At 38.4% G+C, this 17,747-nt stretch overlaps 1 protein-coding gene and 1 long non-coding RNA gene across 2 annotated transcripts in view; both read right to left on the bottom strand.

Moving 5' to 3' along the window:
• The window catches only part of LOC143418395 (uncharacterized), a 105,503-nt gene that overhangs the window by 42,047 nt on the left and 45,709 nt on the right, over positions 1-17,747 (bottom strand). The gene's annotated exons all lie outside the window — the stretch shown is intronic.
• On the bottom strand, positions 10,180-13,494 carry uncx (UNC homeobox). Its single transcript, XM_004552224.2, has 3 exons — positions 13,122-13,494; positions 12,419-12,594; positions 10,180-11,612 (listed from the first exon to the last, which is right to left on the bottom strand). The coding sequence occupies exons 1-3, from the start codon at positions 13,378-13,380 to the stop codon at positions 10,572-10,574; spliced, it is 1,476 nt and encodes a 491-aa protein (XP_004552281.1). The 5' UTR covers positions 13,381-13,494; the 3' UTR covers positions 10,180-10,571.

Genomic DNA, 17,747 nt, shown 5'->3' with positions numbered 1-17,747 from the left:
CTTGTTTTTTTAAAGGAATGTCTGTTATACGGTTTTGTTTTTTGTTGTTTTATTTTATTTGTTTTTAAATTGCACACAATTCCATTTTTATGCTCAAATCAAAATTTTATATTCATATATTTTACGTATGTGGATTTTTTTCACTGGTTTGTCACCTTTGCACGGGAAATATCTCAACATATTTGTTATTATAAACACTGAACAGGAAAACAAATGCTGAGAAATTCCATGACTTCTGTTCAAATTCTCACTTAGATCTTGTTATTACACCCATTATTGTGGACCAACTGGGATACACGAGATAGCATTAGCTCCAGTAGTGGTAGCAGATGGCCCATGGGGCATGTTTGCCAGATTTAAGACTTATAAAGAACTGACACACACAAATAAATTTGGACAGTGTTGCTTTAACATCTGAGAACACTATTTAACTCATCCCATCTCAGGAAGTTTTCACACTTCACACTTCATTAACCTCTAGGGCACAGATTCCCTGGGAAGTCGAGGCAGGAAAATGCTTGTCTTTTTCATATAAATCACCACCAAGTGGTAAGCTCCCAATGACAATATTTACATGCACACAATATACCAGATAATAACTGATATTCTGGTGCAATTCAGCATGCTCTTTCTATGCACTCGATCACAAATTTCCATGAACATACGTGCATGAATACAATATTCTGCTATTGAGAAAAGCATGCTTGCACTAATTCCAAAAAACAACTGGAATTAAAGCAAACCTTACTTGTTTGAAACATGCATATGCCAGCAACCACTAATCCAACATGCATCCATCTATCTATCTATCTATCTATCTATCTATCTATCTATCTATCTATCTATCTATCTATCTATCTATCTATCTATCTATCTATCTATCTATCTATCTATCTTCTATGCAAAATTCAACATCGACTTAAATGCTGTGACTTAATGTAGATCTTAAGTTGACGTGTGTTAACCCACAATAAAAACCCCATGAATCTTTGCCTCAAACCACATCATTAATTTACAAGAGGAAAATAGATATATATCTGTCTCCTGTTTTTACCATTAACCCTTTGTACACATAAAAATATTACTTAAAATTGACGTTATGTTTATATTGAGAACATCTATTTTTCTTTCCTTTATCTTTTCTCTTTCACCGCACCCATCCAGCCAATCACAGCAGATGGTAGTCCTTCCCTGAACCCAGTTCTGCTGGAGGTTTTTTCCAGTTAAAAGGGAGTTTTTCCTTCCCACTGTTGCAAAGGGGGTTGTTTGATTGTTGGGGTTTTCTCTGTATTATTTTAGAGTCTCTACCTTAGAATATGAAGCCCCTTGAAGAAACTGCTTTTGTGATTTAGTGGTATCTGAATAAAATGTTATTGAAAAAAATCTAAGTTCAGAATCACAGATGTCTTATAGAGGGTCATTCTTAAATGTTTTCCAGCCATAATTCTCCTAGAGCCAGAATGTTTTTTCCTTTAAGGCTATATGGTAAACAACACAATAATATTGATTGTTGATTGTTTTGAGTGCCCACATATTTGCAAAGGCACCTTTAATGCTTAATGACAGATGCAGGTATTCCGCAATCCAAAGAAAGTGTTTTACAGGGAAGGTCTAACTTCTTTCAGCAAGACAATGACTAACCTCATTCTGAGTGTATCATAGCAGCATGGCTCTGTCGTGGTGCTAAACTGGCCTGCCTACAGTTCATCCACTGAAAACATTTGATGCACAGAAATCCAACTGCAGATTCCTTAACCCATCCACAGAAAAATTGAAAAATTACATTTTCAAAATTATGACAATTGACAAATACTAAACTTCCTTGAGTGGAGAGGAAGTAAACATACGAATTTTATTTTATTTTTTTGCAAGGGGGACCATTTAGCTGTGACAATGTATAACTGTTTCTTTATGCAAACTGTTATTTCTTCTTTCTTGGTTCACATCAATGTTTTGTATACTACTTCTGTAAGCATTTGGGAGGTGTTTATTGAACAAAAGATGGCTTCAACTCCAAACAGCTGAGGATGTTCCTCCTCCTTGGTGGCTCTTCAACGCTGAAGTCACACTGGTTATGATTCACACTGATCCAATGAGAAATTCCGAGAAATTATGTGATTATTGTGCCATGAAACCCTATACCAGGACCTCTAGAACCAAGGTTACCTAGCTGTAGTAATTTGCCAACTACTATACGTTGCAACGAGTTCCTGCTTGGACAGATAAATGACTTAAGCAGATAACCACTTTCCTCCCATCATCAGTGGGAACCAGGAACCATTGCTTGTGTATAGTAGATTTTCAGGTTTATGCAGGAGAGGTAGACTGCAAAATCAGAAAACAAGATAAGCCAAGTCAGAACATCTTCTATGAATAAATGTAAGCAGCCTCAGAAAAAGCAGCTGCTATGTCAAAATGCTATATTTTGGTAAGCTGGAACCTCCACTTACAGGCAACAGTTTAAGGAATTAAGCAAGTCTTGGTAGGTATCCTAGTAATGCTCACATCCCAAATATTCAAGAAAACAAAAAAAGTCTTCAAAAAAGAAGTAAAGTATAGGTCCTAATTTAAACCAGAATATTATTTAATTTGGTCTGTAATTTATAAATCCAGAAAGTTTCCTTTTGTTTCAGTTTCTCATGTCTTTCACCATGTGGAAAATGGGATGTGGTCAGTGCCAAAGGCTTGTAATATGAATGTGTAGTGTCCAACAGTAGAGTAATTAACTTTGTCTGTGGGGCATTCCAGCCTAGATGACAAATGAGGTTTTACAATTAATTAAATTAAGTAAACTCATTTTAAAAATAAAAATCAATAAATGCCTGGATCCGCATTACACATATGCAGAGCTTTTAGACCCAATCATGCTGTTGCTGTTTAGGTGTTTGGCTGAAGATAACTGTGCACCAGTTTATGTTTTGGAGCAGTAGATCTCTAAAAAGGGTGTTATGTTTTGATGTATTTGTATGTTGAAGCCTTTTTTATACTTTGTTTTGTTAGCTCATATATACCCCTTCCAAAAAGCATTTCAAATAAAAACAGCACTCTTGCTCAAATATATAATAACATAACTACTTTATTTACAACTCAATCCAGAGTGCTGATGTGATCAGCCTCTTTTCCCCACCAGAGCACTTGAACAAATGTACACTTGCCTACCTACATCTTTACTATGATAACTGCTACCACACAGCCAAATCTTTCCTGAACATCAGTTGTGTGCACATGTCACAGTGACAAGATGACTGGCTCATATGTTTCCAGGTTGGCTTATTGATTGGCTCTTGGGGCATGGGCAGCTGCTAGCATTACATAATTCTTCAGGATTATTTGAGTGCCACTTTCTCTTTGAAGTGTCAGGCTTTATGTTTTACTGTCTTTTTACTCCTATTGGTGGTCCTGTAAAATCAACTCCAACTTTATGCGCTGAAAAAAATCACTCTAAAGGGTCTGTTCTGCGATACAAGCTTTTTTTTCTTTCTGGCAGTTCAAGCTCTTCTATGTCTGCATAACTGTACATGTTATAAATGTAGCCACTGATCTTTTTGGAGACTATAAAGGATCCTATTTGTTACCCTGATTGCTCTTGCGTAAATCTCGCAGTGCTCCTCAGTCTGTTTCTGCTAAGGACCACTTGTGAAATTCTGCGCTATTAATGTTATAAAGGTCCCTTTTCATCATGAAATGAAGGTTTTCTGATGTGCTCTGCACTTTGTCTTCTGCCTCCTTGAACTGCTGTTTCAAGAGCCTCTGCTCCTGCCTCAGCTGGCTAATCATCGCTACTGGTCATCACATACTATACCAAACCTTTTAAGAAGCAAGGCTGATTGCTGTTATAGCCTGGAGTTTTTGTTATTTTTTTCAGTGTCACCCTTCCCTCTTGGATCAAGGATTGCTTTCACATCTTGTTAAACTAGAGCCAGGGCTAAGTGACAGTCTAACCCCGCCTACATCTTGTACATTGCTTTGGCGTAGCCACTAGCACATGGTGGATCCAGTGATTATGCACTGCCCCTTGATCTGGCAAGTCCTGTATCTAGCCATGAGAATTTTTTTTTAAAGTAACCCAGCTCTATCAACTATTTCATGAACTTACTGTTGGCAGTGTGAATTAGTTCTTTTTTTTTTCTTTTTTATATTCTGCAACCCTGATTCCTACAGATTTCATTTATTTGCATCTATTACAAGACAGAATTTAGAAAAGACTGACTTTAGGCAAGCATTTCTGTCCTAATCACAGCCTTAAGCTAACCTTAAATAAGTTATTGGAGATTGACTGCAGTTAAATCAGGAATAACTACCAAACTTTAAAGTTCAGTCTTTGTGGATTAGTTGCCATACATGCTAAAATTGTACTGAACAATCACCTGTCACACATTATACAGTACGGCTATGGTAATATTCAGTTGATAACTAATAGTAAACTTTAGTGTAAACTATAGTACACATTTGCTAACTGGCTGGCTGGCTTAAGTAGCAGACTGCAAGACTGTATAATTATGCTTCTATTAATTAATAATAGTTTGTTTATGAATATATGATAGCCAAGAAGGTCAATGTTTTTGTCACCTCAGCATTTCTTTGCCAATGCTATTTTCTTGTAAGTTTATATGGTGAACTTGTTAAACAGTTACTTATACATCTGTTAAAAAAAACATTATCACTCAGTTGAGCTTATTGCAATGCATTTGGACTAGAGTATCATATTCTATATGGGGTTTTTTAATAACAGTTTTAGTAAAGGAGCTAGCTGAAGTATATTTGAATGTTCCAAGTACATCACATACTCGTGAGCAATAGTCTGCCAATTATCCTACATTCTGTAAATATGGAATTGGAGCCAAACAGAGGACAAGGAATTCATTATTTTTTTGGCTATATTATTTTCATGAATCAGACCAGCAAAGAAGGTGATAATTGCTATGTATATACATATACATATGGAGATATATTACTGTACTGGTTCACCTGTTTTTCTTTTCTTCTTTGGAAACGTATCAACATTGATATATTATTCACGTAACTCATATGTTGGCAGGATGTTTGAAATAACACAAACCTTCAATACAATTTTGTAGACATATTTTTAATCAAAATAGAAAATGTTACTTGCCATTATTTTCTCCTCTTAGAAACACCCTTTGCAACCTTCATTAACTATATATGTGCAACATTGGACTGGGCTGTCAGATCATGTAGTTCATTCAAATGTATCTACTTTATTTAAAGTGCTTTCCTTTTATGTAATTAATGTCCATGGTTCTTTGCTCTGTTACAAAATATAACACCCTAATTAGTTTGTAAAAATTGCAATGCCTTAAATATGAGTTTAACATATTTGTTGCTTAACTTTGTGTAGTTTCTGTGTTTTTTGTGTAGGCTTTACACGCTATTTTCAGTTCTTACTTCTTTAAGTATTAAATTTGCAGGTGATTACTTTCACTGCCTAGAATAAAAACAATAAATAAATACATTTGTACTGTGACCCACTCTTTAAGTGTATACAAACTTTACCGTACCGAGGCTACCCTGAAAAGGGGTTTGAACCTATAAATATGATTCATATCAAGATATGTCTTCTTGTTTTGACCCACATACTCACCTAGTAGCTAAGTCAGTACACATGCCAGATTCAGAGAACCTGAGGTTTTTTTTGTTTTTTTTTTTGTTTTTTTTAAACTATTCCTCAGTATTAAGACTGAGAAATTCTGTAGGAGAAATATCAAAGTAGCATACTGTCAAACATGTTCAGTTATCTGTTATCCGAAATTTTGATACATGATAAATTCAAGGTGGCCTTTTGAAAGGAAGACACTGTCAAAAAGCCATGTTAGAAGCATGTCTGCTGTGGTAGTCACATAAATCCCTCTTAAACTACCATTATCTATTTTTTTCTAATATTTTCTTTGTCATATGAATTGTTAGGTTGTGTAATCCAAAAGCACAATTCAGCCCCCTTCAGATAATGAGGCCAGACAGATAGCAACAGGTGTTACTACTCTGAAAAGGCTCCTGTCACCTCTCACATACCAGGATTCAAGTGCTCTCATTGTGAAGAGGAGGCTAATATCTAATCCTTCCCTGCAGCCATTTCAAGACAATATACTCTCATAATGTAGAAATATGCAACATTTAATGAGAAAGACATAAAAAAAGAGAGAAGATGGAAATTTTGTGTTATTGGACTTAAGAAAACTGTTGCTCCCATCCCATTCTTCACTTTTGTCTAAAAAAAGATCAGTTTAACTGTTTCGTTTGTCACAGCGAAGAGAGTCCTTTGTGTTATTTTTGTGTGTTATAGCAGAACTTGTCAGTGATGTACATTAATGGTCATGTTTTGTGTTTTGCAAATATTCGCATACTCCCACGTTTGCAATGCAGGGGAAACAAAACACTGTTAAAAAAGAAAAGTTGTGTAAATACAACTAATGATGAGTTTACTCATCAGGAGGAAGAGATGTGTTGAGGAAATGAAATGCTTGTTTGCAGAGTGATTTTCTTTTTTATATGTACCATGTTAGAGTTTTTGAGGAAGATCATATTGATTATATACTTAATCAGAAAGCTTTATATATTAATTAGCTCCCCGCTAGTCTTTTGCAAACAATTTAAAAAATCCATCTATACCCGCTCATAGATCAACACAGACATTTCTATATATATATATATGTATGTATATATGATTCACTTGGTTTTTTTAAATATGGCTATTAAGATCAACTATTCAGAGTGTGTAATAACTGTGGCATAGTGAAATATGTCTTCTAATACTTTATCACTTTATTGTGTGAAAATCATCAAGCCCAACAAAAATACTTGAATGTGTGCAAAAACAATAAATAAAAATAAAAATTATTTATTTTTAAAAACCTGAGTGCACATGGTTAAATGGGCAAAATGAGCAGATGATCTTAGCAAAACCGTGAAGCTCTTTTTTTTTTTTTTTTTTTAAAAATCCTAAAATTGAGTTTTCACCTGTACACCGTACCGAAATCTGAGAGTCGAAGCGTTATTAACTAAATTTTGATTAGAGGGTTTTTTCACGCAATACTCAGCCATAATTAAAATTATTTTAAGGGTTGTCCAGAAATCAATGCAGATGGTAATTTCAGGATTATCCCAGGTATGCACAGGAAAGATAAGAATGATTAAATCCGCCGGCGCATTAATGAGTATGAGATGTAAAATAATCCTTAAAGGCATGGCAGAGTTGCTGCAGGAGAAGCCAAATGTCAAGTGCCATTTTATTTTATGGAGGATCCTTTTTAAAGGGACACGGTTTTTTCTTATCCAAACTGAGCCTTCAGAGCCTCTAAGATCTCATGCAGGAACACAAAGCGCACAAGAGTAGCCTGTACTGACAGATGGATTTGTGGGGAGAACACCATTGTCCATTTGAGTTGATTTGAGCATGAAAATTGTAAATCCTTTCCCGCCACTCTCATTTGAAAATATATTTGAGTAATATTGGCAAATCATATATATATATATATATATATATATATATATATATATATATATATATATATATATATATATATCAAATCAAACTCAGTGCGCAAAATAATACAATTTCTACGAGACAAAACCCCACAAATCTATATTTAAATCTGTGCATTAATAGATCGTCACTTGTGTAAATTTGTCTCCAATCTGACTTAGTTTGCTTGTATATATTACAGAAAATCAACCGATAAACCGTGTGTGATGGAAGCTCGTATAAAAACATTTGGATAGTCATTTGGCTTGGAAATGAGAGGCTTATTTCTGAGGACGCTGATTTAGTCTGCAGCTCGAATGCTGCAAATGAGACTCTTAATATCTCGGCCATAATTAATTGCGCAAATTTGTTTCTATTAAATAAAACTAACACATACTGAGAAAACTCTATTAGCCTTAATTAAGCTTGATATCCTAATTTAGGGAATGTGTGGCTGAAAACAAGCCGTTTTGGTAGATTTTTTTTTTCTCTGTCTTTCTCCGATATGAAAAGCCTACCAGCTTTCTGCCTTTGGGCTGCTTTTCCTCCTTTGAGAGTTGGAAATGAGAAATGGAAATGGAAATACCAGGAGGTGCTAAATTAGCTGCCTGATCTGCACTTATTGCCGCATACAGGCCCCTATTACTTTGCCAATCTGTGCCTCTCTTTTAGCATTCCGGGCATGGAGAAGCTTCGAGATAGCAGATTTATCAAATGGGAAAATGAATGCATGATGATCAGTTAAATTGAAAATCAGCGTCTGCATGACAGCCCGACCTGACACCTCCGTAATTAGAAAGAAAAATGATGGCGTCCGATGCATAATAGAGCAAAAACAATTTACACTCTCCCATAATGATCCGGCGTTCAAATTGAAAATTTCTCCGGGTATAAATTGAATTCATAAAGTATGATTCATGGACGACACATCTCCTGGAGGCTGCCTGGGCATATCGATTGATAGTTTGTCTTGAATCATGCAGCGTGCAGCTCTCAGGCAAGAAAAGCTTAACTACTTAAGCAAATCGCTAATTTCACCTTAAGGCCACCAATGTGCAGCCAGCGATACTCCTATTCAGTGCGCTAATGAATTATGGATGAACTGGGCATACGTCCCAAATAGCCTCAGAGTAGCATGGAAAAACACACACCGAAGAATCTTAGGGGTTATTTCAAATTGGCTTCGGTTATCCCACAATTTAGTAAATACACCATTTTTTTAACCAAATCGCAGTGGTTGCAGTTTGGTCTTTTCTGTCTGCATTTGTGTCAGAGTTTAGAACGGAAACGCGCAAAATGTAATCCATTATGCATCATACAAAAACACTGCAAAACTCCCCTCAAAACTGGGATTAATAGCGGAATGTAAAATAAATTAATAATAAAAGAAGAAGCACAAAATCGATGTGGAATCTATCATCTCAGCACTATAAACACCATGCAGAGATACACCTCTAACCCAGAGCCGTGCAGGCCTAATCTTGTGCGTGTTCACTGCGTGTGCCATGTTGGCTGCGCTTGCCCCTGCCCCCCACCAACCTAATAAGACATTGCTTCCTAGAGCAAACAGCTGCATGGGTTGAAATTTATGTAAATATTTTGAAAGGGACACTGGCTCAGAAATTCATTTGCGCCGGCTCAGATGTAAAGCTCACCCCTCTTATTTTCAATTTATTTGCAAATCAAGACCCAAAGAGAACACTAAAGGGCTTGTGGCTCTTAATAGTGAACCAGCAACTCTACATATAGCTGGACGGGATTTATTTTGTTGTTGTTTTTGTTGTAGTTTTGTCTAAAGATTTTATATATATATATATATATATATATATATATATATATATATATATATATATATATATATATATATATACATATATATATATATATATATATATATATATATATATGTTGCTACACAGTCGCCTCGACATTTCTTCCTTTGGTCGTCTTGATATTGTGGTCAACACTGCTAATATTGCAAAAGGGAGCAGATGTCCCAGATCCTGCACGGCATCCCTGGGGAACACCAACCCTATTAGAACAAATGTGTTCTGCTATTGTAAATAGGCACGTTTGCCTCAGCCCGTCCTATTACAGCCGACGCATGATCAATAGGCTGATAACACAGAAACATCAATGTAAAGCGACAGAACAATGAGGGATATCATCGAACATCTATCTTAATATAGCCCTGCTACAAGGGGCCCTGACAAAGTGGGGAGAGAGATAGAAGAAGAAGAAGGGGAGAGGAGGAAGAAAAAAAAGCTCATGAAAATGCCTCCCCACGAATCCCCATCTTCTATCCAATATGCACAAACACACACACTCCCAGCTGCCAGGGCTATTATTTTCCTATTTCAATTTGACACCCAGGCCTTTTCATGCTAATTCTATTATTCTTGGAAGTTTATGTGATTTCATATCACTAGAAATCGGTAATGTATTATAACCCCCTTTGAGCTAAAATAAACTGAATCCCCCTGCAGTAGCCACCGGGAAAATAATTACTTTCATATCAAAACTCTGCAGGAGTCGAGCGGGTCCTTTTCGCCTCAGGCTCGTAACCTCATTTCAGTGGGGGCTTATAGATGAATAAATTTGTTAAGGCAATATACAAAGTACAACATGAGATTTCTTAAGAAAGCCCTTCCTACTGTAGTCCTGCACTGGATGTGCTGCTATTTAAGGTCTCACACGGTTTGAGGTGCTTGTATACAATAGATTTATTTAAGAAAAACCTTACATATATAAATAGTATAATACCTTTCTTACAGCTCTTGAGGATTTTTGTTGGTGTCGTGGTCTCGTGTTTTGTTTTTCTTGACAAGTTATCACACATTAAAGGATATCTATAGACTCCCGACTCGCACACACATACACACTCGCAGAGATTGGGAGAGAGAGAAGGAGACGAGAGAGAGAGAGAGAGAGCACATTGTCAAAATATCAGCTGGGGAGGGGGGGCTAGAAATTAGATGCAAAGATGTAGATTCTGGTTAACCTTTGGCCTAATGAAATGTGTAGTTTAGGGGCTATATCGATATGGTTCTGCTGTTTTTCTTTCTTTTTTTCTTTAACCCCCCCTGCTCATTTATTCCATGTCGACATGTTCTTTAGAGTCTGTCTTTGTATCTGCAGGACAGTCACTGAGGACAGACTCGGAGCTGCTGGGGTGATCCTTGTTTTCTAAATGCTCTTTTTTGCCTGCATCCACAGACTCAACGAGCTGTGAACCGTGTTCGTGAGCGAAAGTCGAATCGCTGCAAATAACCGAGGTCTGAGTACTTTTGCCAGTGGAAAAGGCGGCCCTGGGCGGGCTCGTGTGCGGTGAATTTGTCTTTGCCTCTGATCCCACCTGTGCCCTTTGCGTGGTTTCTGCAGAGTCCGGCGAGCTGCTCGTACATTCCGCAGAGCTCGCAGAGACGCTGCAGCGGACGTGAGCCTGGGTTCTTTCCGCCGGCGTGTCACAGTCAGAGTTTACTGCTGTTGTCGTCTTCAGGGCAGTTTGAGGAACAATGAATCCAAGCGGCTGTGTGATGGGATAGAGCAGGAAGTGTCCCTTCCCTATCAAAGGCCGTGAGGAGGGTAAGGCCGCGGGGTTGCGTCTCGGTCTGTGGTCCGAAAGGAGGCTTTCGACGCTAAAAGGGTTGAGTTTCTGCATGCTGGAGGCTCTGCTGTTGTTGGGACACAGGCTTGGCCCGTGACTGGGGTCGGGCGAGTCCAGCTCGGAGTCGCCAGCGTCCCTGTCCAAGTGTCTTTGGTTGTGGTTTTGGCTCTGGAGAGAGTGAGGTGTTTGGTCGCAGCTCGATTGCGTTTGATTTCCCCCCACAGAGTCAAAAGGTGGGCCTGTGTTGTGGTCACTGTCGGTCACATGCGACACCCCGCTGTCGCTGTCTGATCCCGGGGTGTGAAATAAATCCCCAGAAACAAGCTTGTTCTGGGACTTTAGCAGCCGGCGTTCCTGCTTTCGTTTCTTCTTCTCCAGCCTGGTCAGCTCTCTCCGGGCGATCTCCTCCGGGTCCATGGGCTCCCCGCTGCAGCTGGTGGGGTGGGCGTTGTGAGCAGGTCGACCTGGACCTTTCTTTGTGTTCTCCTTTTTCCTCCATTTGGCTCTGCGATTTTGAAACCATACCTGCGGAGAAAAGAAAGGTGAACATGTGTGTAATGAGCACGTCTGTCATTGCAAAGGGGAAGTTAATTAGGCCCAAAATCGCCGGTGTGTTAACAATATGGTAATTAAACAAATACTCAGGTTATGTCTCGCTCTTGCTGAATTCTGTGCAGCTTTTTAATTAGGCCTTTAATTACATCCAAATAGCCTTAAATAAAAAGCTCTGGTTTTACATGATAACTGAAGTGTGGGTCATTAGAAGACTTTTCAAATAATATTTTTCAAGGTAAACTCTCGAATACGATCAAACTTTGCAAACTTCTACTTGGCTGTCTTCAAAAATTTAACCAATAAAATAATCAAATAAAACCAAAACAAACAAAACAAAACAGGTATGTTAGGGACATATATCTCATGTCTTATTATATCTCATTCTTTTTGGTTATATTTTAACATATATGACGAATATAAGCCAGCATTGCCCCCCAAATAATTACCTAAAACTTCATCACTTGTTTGTTATTTTAAAGAAACCTGTTATTATTATATTTATGCACTAACATAATTTATGAAATGCCAGAAAAAACACAATCATATTGTGAAATATTTTATTTATTACAAAAACATATCCTACATATAATAGAGCTTATATTATTTCCCAAATTTCCCCATACTGCTGAAAGACTGAGTTACACTTTCTGTCTCTGTATAGCTTAAAATTGAAAACCTAATCTTTATCATGGATAAATAAAACGTAAACAAAGAGATAACAGAGAGACAGAGCTCACAGTCACGACTCGGATTCATAAAAATAAATACGTATTTACCTGAACCCTTGATTCTATCAAGTCCAACCGGAGAGCCAGTGCCTCCCTCATGAACACGTCCGGATAGTGACTCTCATTAAAAGCCTTTTCTAATTCCTCCAGCTGCCAACCTGTGAAATTTGTGCGAGTTCTTCGCCTCTTGCAGCCAGGGCTATCTTTGTCTGGGTCTCCCGAGTCTGACAGCAGAATGAGAATAAATGTAAACAGAGGATAAGTATTTTTTTTTTCTTTTAATTGTCACATTTTAGTATATTTTTAACAGCGTCGGTGTCATGCACGGGTAAAGGGTTTTGCAAAGTTTAGACCCGAAAATTATGGTCTCATTTGAAAATTTGCAGCATTTCACACGTGTGTGTTGCAGCTTCCACGCAATTCTTTCTTTTAAATAAATAAATAAATAAATAAATAAATAAGCAAAGCTTAAAACACTAACACGGGCATTCCCCTGCTCCAGTGATTACTGACTGACAGAAACATTGTTTTCCTTGGATGCATCTTCAGCTTTCGATGAATGAAATGAAGTCGGGGGGCGAAGAAGATAAATCTGTGCCTGTGTGCGAGGTTCTGCTCGCCTTTTAAACACGCGATGAAGAAGACAACTTGTATCGCAACATCCTGTCTTTGTTTCTTTCTGGGTTTTTTGTCTCTGTGCAACAAGCCAGCATTGATGGGAGGTTATTGTGTGCTGTGTAATGTGGCTTACCTGTCAGTTTGTACTGCTGATTATCTCCATTCATCCCGCAACCCGAAGACAAGAGGGGGTTGGAATTACCCACTGAAGCCGCGCACGAACCATTAAGTAATCCGTCTATTGAGAAAGGAACCGCGGACGCAGATTGAAGTTGATGCCCGGCTAATTCGTAAACGTGATGGTGGCTCAGATGGTACGGGAAGCCCACCATCCCGCCGAGAGAGCCTCCGAACTGGGCGTGAGGTGGATCCAGTATCCTGCTGTCCATCATCCCGCAGGCAAAAGGAAACGACGTCTGGAGGCCGGTGATGGGAATTTAAAAAGCATGCAGTGAGTGTGGCCAACGAGTAGGGGACATGATGTGAAGGGAGCGATGAGCTGTACTTTATCCACATGAACCTCCCAATAATTAGCCCAGGCTCTGGGAATATGAGACCCAATGAAAAGCGGTAATGGACTCTGACGTCAGAGACGCGCTCTGCAAACGCTCCCCGTATCGATTGCTAATTAAAGCTGACATCCACCTCAATAAACAATATCAGAGCTGTCACAACAAGACAGGAGGGCTTTGATAAGAACTACATCGCAACTACACGGGGGACCCACCGGGAGGAAGGGCTCACTGAATGCCGGGAAGAAAAGGCTACAGGCGGATAGATTAGGCCACAGGCTCGATCCCAGACTTTTTGTTCACTAGAGGACCTGCAGATAGATAAATATTAGACCTGATTAAATAATAACGACAGTAATGATATATATGTATTTTTTATCACGTAGACCCATTGTCTTTAAATATGTTTGCTGATATTATTTTTTGACCCATTGTTTCTTTCTCTTTTTTACTTGCATGTATGAAGTGCAAAGGATGGGGATAAAGTAAAAGATATATATTAGTAAAAATTAAAAAAAGACCTCCGATCCTGGGGATGGCTGATCCTTTTTCTGCGGACAGTGGGGGTCAAGCATTGTCCCTAAACCCTACTTTGGGAACCACTGAGTTAAGAGGAACCCCCCACGTTAGGTATGGATCATCATTTAAATGCACTAAACCTTTTATACTCAGACAGGTCACCTGCAGGGCGTAAAACAAATAGGGTGATTGTTGGAAATATGGCTGTATTTAAAGGGTAGCTGAAGGCGCAAAGTGAAAGTCAACCGATAATACTTTTACTGTTACAAGGCGAAAGCTTCGATTACGACCAGGGTTTTATGAACAAAATACATAACTATATGAATAAAAGCGTCAGCTGCTAGAGATTACTGCTTAACATCAAAGACAATACAAGCGAGCAGAATTAACAACAACAACAACAACAACAAAAAAAAGCCAGTCCCATATGTGCACTATACAAACATACACAACATTTCATGTCAGGAAACAAAAGTGGAAAGCTCCCCTGCTTGTGCAACCTGGCACTCAATATGTGACTAGCCTAAATCCTATCTGCTCATTAGGTTTTCAAATAATTAATTCGACTTTATTTATCCCAAGTCTGGCGCTGTCATAATGTTAATCAGAGTTGAAATTTCGCACCCCACTCATTCCCTGACCCTTGGCACCCGGATTGGCATGTTGTAATAACCTGAATCTCTCAACAGAAGCTGCGATAATTGTTACCCTATTAGCATGCAAATTGTTTAATTAATATTATTATGAGGAAGTATATAATCCGATCGTCACTTGACCCCCAAGCCCAAATAACAACCCTCTGTATTTCAGCGTGTAGCTCTACATTTTAATGAACTCCTCAGAAATGATCTCGCCCATTTATCCATCTTCCTTTTTAGCAGCGGTGGGCTTGTCTTTGAAGCGCTCTCTCTTTGTATTTTAACTTTAATTTTAACGCACATGGCCAAGATCTTATGAATAATTCCTCCCCGCTCATTCCCCTTTTTTTGAACATCTAAAATTCAATAATTGCTTTTAGTCAATCCCAAGCATATATATGGGTTGCACCCCCCACCCCACCCCCCACTCCCCCCACTCGGGCGCACACAGGAGCTCAGTGAAAAGCAGCCCTTGACACAGTCTCCTGAGACATTGCATTCAAATCCGTTTTTCTACAACGGGTGACATTGTCAGATTCTAGCTTTAATTAACCCGATAATAAGGCGAACAAGGCCAGCATTCAGCCGCGACGCTGCCCTGCCTTGTTACCTTTTTTACAACTGGACCTTTTGGCAGTTGTTCAGAGGCAAAAAAGAAAAAGAAAATATTAATGTTTTTTGTCTTCCTGATTTATATGTCCACGCCGTTTGTTACAACAGGACACAACATCTTTATTGCATTTATGTATTGTTGATCTGAATCAATAAGTGCACAGGGCCTATAAACTAATTGATTAACTTTCTATCCAGGAAGATAAATTCCACGACAAGTAAATAGGGGAGGCTGACAGATACACACTAATGCAATTTCAACACTTTCCTTTAAAAATAATTGTAAATTACAGCACTTGACAAGCCTAAGGTGTGCACTTACACGTAGAAAACAGCTTGCTCTGTCTAAAGCAACTCAACATTATCGTGACATTTTCCTGCTACTTGATATTTCCCTATGGATGGCTCATTTCTCACTTTGAGGCTTAGTCTCTTTCCTTATGCACAGATTCAATGACAAAAGGCCTCCCCAACCCTTAGTAATATATTTAAATTCATTCTTAAGGCTAATAGCAGAATAGTCACGCAGACTGAAGCCCTGAGAGTGTGTTTTTCCTCTTATATGAGCGCCATATACTCGGAGCTACGCACACCTTATAGTTTTATTCTACCACTGCATCAATCCTCGCGTATTTAAATCATTTATAGGAGTGTTAAATGTTGCTTTATTCTCTTAGGGGTGCTCTTAAGGTGGCTGCTATAGGCTGTAAATCAACTACTCGCCACAGTGATGAATTAGGTGAAGAAAAACAGCAGTGGCAGTGCTAAACTCCCCTTAGCACACAAACTCCCCATGCCCACTCATTCATTTACTAGTCATACTCTAATCAAGGGATCAAAGGACCAAGCGAGCAGACTATAGGAACTCAGACGCATATTTGCCTAGAGTTTTACACCCATTAAAGTTATTATTTTTAACTAAATAACCTGAAGTTAACTTTGTGTACTTGCACTTTATCTTCCCCTCCCTAAATAAGGCTCTTTAATGCCAACTTTGTGTGTTGTTTGTCTGTTTGGCTGAGCATCCAATAAGAGGATTTTGCAGCAGCACACTCACCTGACTCCAGATAACCAGATAACTGAAATTCATAGGCTTGCCAACTTAATATAGGTGTTCAAATGATACACCCCAATCCCCTCCCAACCACCCCCCTCACCCCAAAAAAGACAGAGGCCTTATCAACATGCCCATCCAACACTGATGCCTACTTTAGTAGCAGAGAATCAAATTCATTTTTAATTAGGCAGGCAAATTAATAGGCAGCAGTTTAGGAGTTTAATTACTCAATTAACTTCACGCACGTTAATTTTTAACTATCTAAATTAGGTTGCACATTATTCGATTTGATGATAATTATAGAATTAAATCTAAATTAATTGTTTTGGATGATTTGGATGAACTAGATGCAATTCCAATTAAACAGCAGGAGGGAAAAAAAGCTGGTTGCCATTTTAAGCTCGCAAATCCTTTGATTCGATTTTAAGCAAGAAACTCTGCCTAGAAATTTTCCTCTGATCCTACAAATTCTCTTTCCCTCTAATCCCACAATTAAAAGTTTCCTCCCATCTAATTATCTGTAATTGTGCCGCTGTCAAAGTAGAATGGAGAAGTGAAAGCGATTGATTTGGACTTTTAATTCAGTTCATTTCTGATAGAAGAGAAAGTAATTCCCTTCAAATTACCTCATTCAATCCTGACACCCTAATGCCCTTCAAAATCTTTTTTTACTCCCCAGCATTTATATATTAAAAATGAAGCTAGAATGACTAGTGCCTCCTAATAATAATAACCAAACTTCCATTAGAATAATAATTTCATTTCAATTAAAACTGACTTATCACCTTTGCTAAAACGTGCTTAATATGCCGAAAATTATCAATGCTTGAAGGAGCCCAAACTGGGGAGTCTAATTGTAATCAGCAAATCAGAGGTGCTTGTCGCTGCCGTGCCTTTGCAGAGAGGCAGTCTCGGAAATAGAACTAATTTACTCAACTCCCCCGGGAAATCCGCTCAACAGATTAACATTTTCAAAATATAGTAATGATATAATTTGAGAAATGGTGACGCCAATTTGTGAGGAGCCTTTGTGCAGAATAATTTGCATTTTTTTTTCCTTCGCCATCGCCTGCATTTTGCCCCCGTTAATTACAGCTCCGCAGATGAAGGGTGTGCTGTTTGACTCAGTGCTTATTATTCAACTTCAATCTAATAATTCAACTCTACAGTTATATGACAAAGTGTAGCCTATCCACATTTTAAGCCACCCTGCGTATAATCCCAAATGGGTGTGGATGGGTGAAAATGTGAATAGGTGCATATATGCATGCAGTTTGCCTGTCACCGTGTGCGTTATTGCAGTCAGTGCAGCCTCTGTGCTTGGCTGTGCTTAAGACTTGTACTTACAAGTGATGGGTTTGTCTGATTTGAAGCAGCATCCTCCAAAACTTCAATAAATAAACGCTCCTGCCCTTCAGCTC

Source organism: Maylandia zebra, linkage group LG4, assembly GCF_041146795.1.
Source record: "Maylandia zebra isolate NMK-2024a linkage group LG4, Mzebra_GT3a, whole genome shotgun sequence".
NCBI lineage: Eukaryota > Metazoa > Chordata > Actinopteri > Cichliformes > Cichlidae > Maylandia > Maylandia zebra.
The sequence above is the reverse complement of the archived record's forward strand: the minus strand, read 5'-3'. Positions and strand labels throughout refer to the sequence as shown.

Bases quoted from the DNA above. Each gene is read 5' to 3' on its own strand.
- uncx (XM_004552224.2), bottom strand. From the start codon at position 13,380: ATGATGGACAGCAGGATACTGGATCCACCTCACGCCCAGTTCGGAGGC. The intron at 12,595-13,121 runs GTAAGCCACATT...TTCTGCTGTCAG, and splicing joins TCAGCAGTACAAACTGACAG to ACTCGGGAGACCCAGACAAA. The intron at 11,613-12,418 runs GTAAATACGTAT...TTTTCTCCGCAG, and splicing joins TGATAGAATCAAGGGTTCAG to GTATGGTTTCAAAATCGCAG.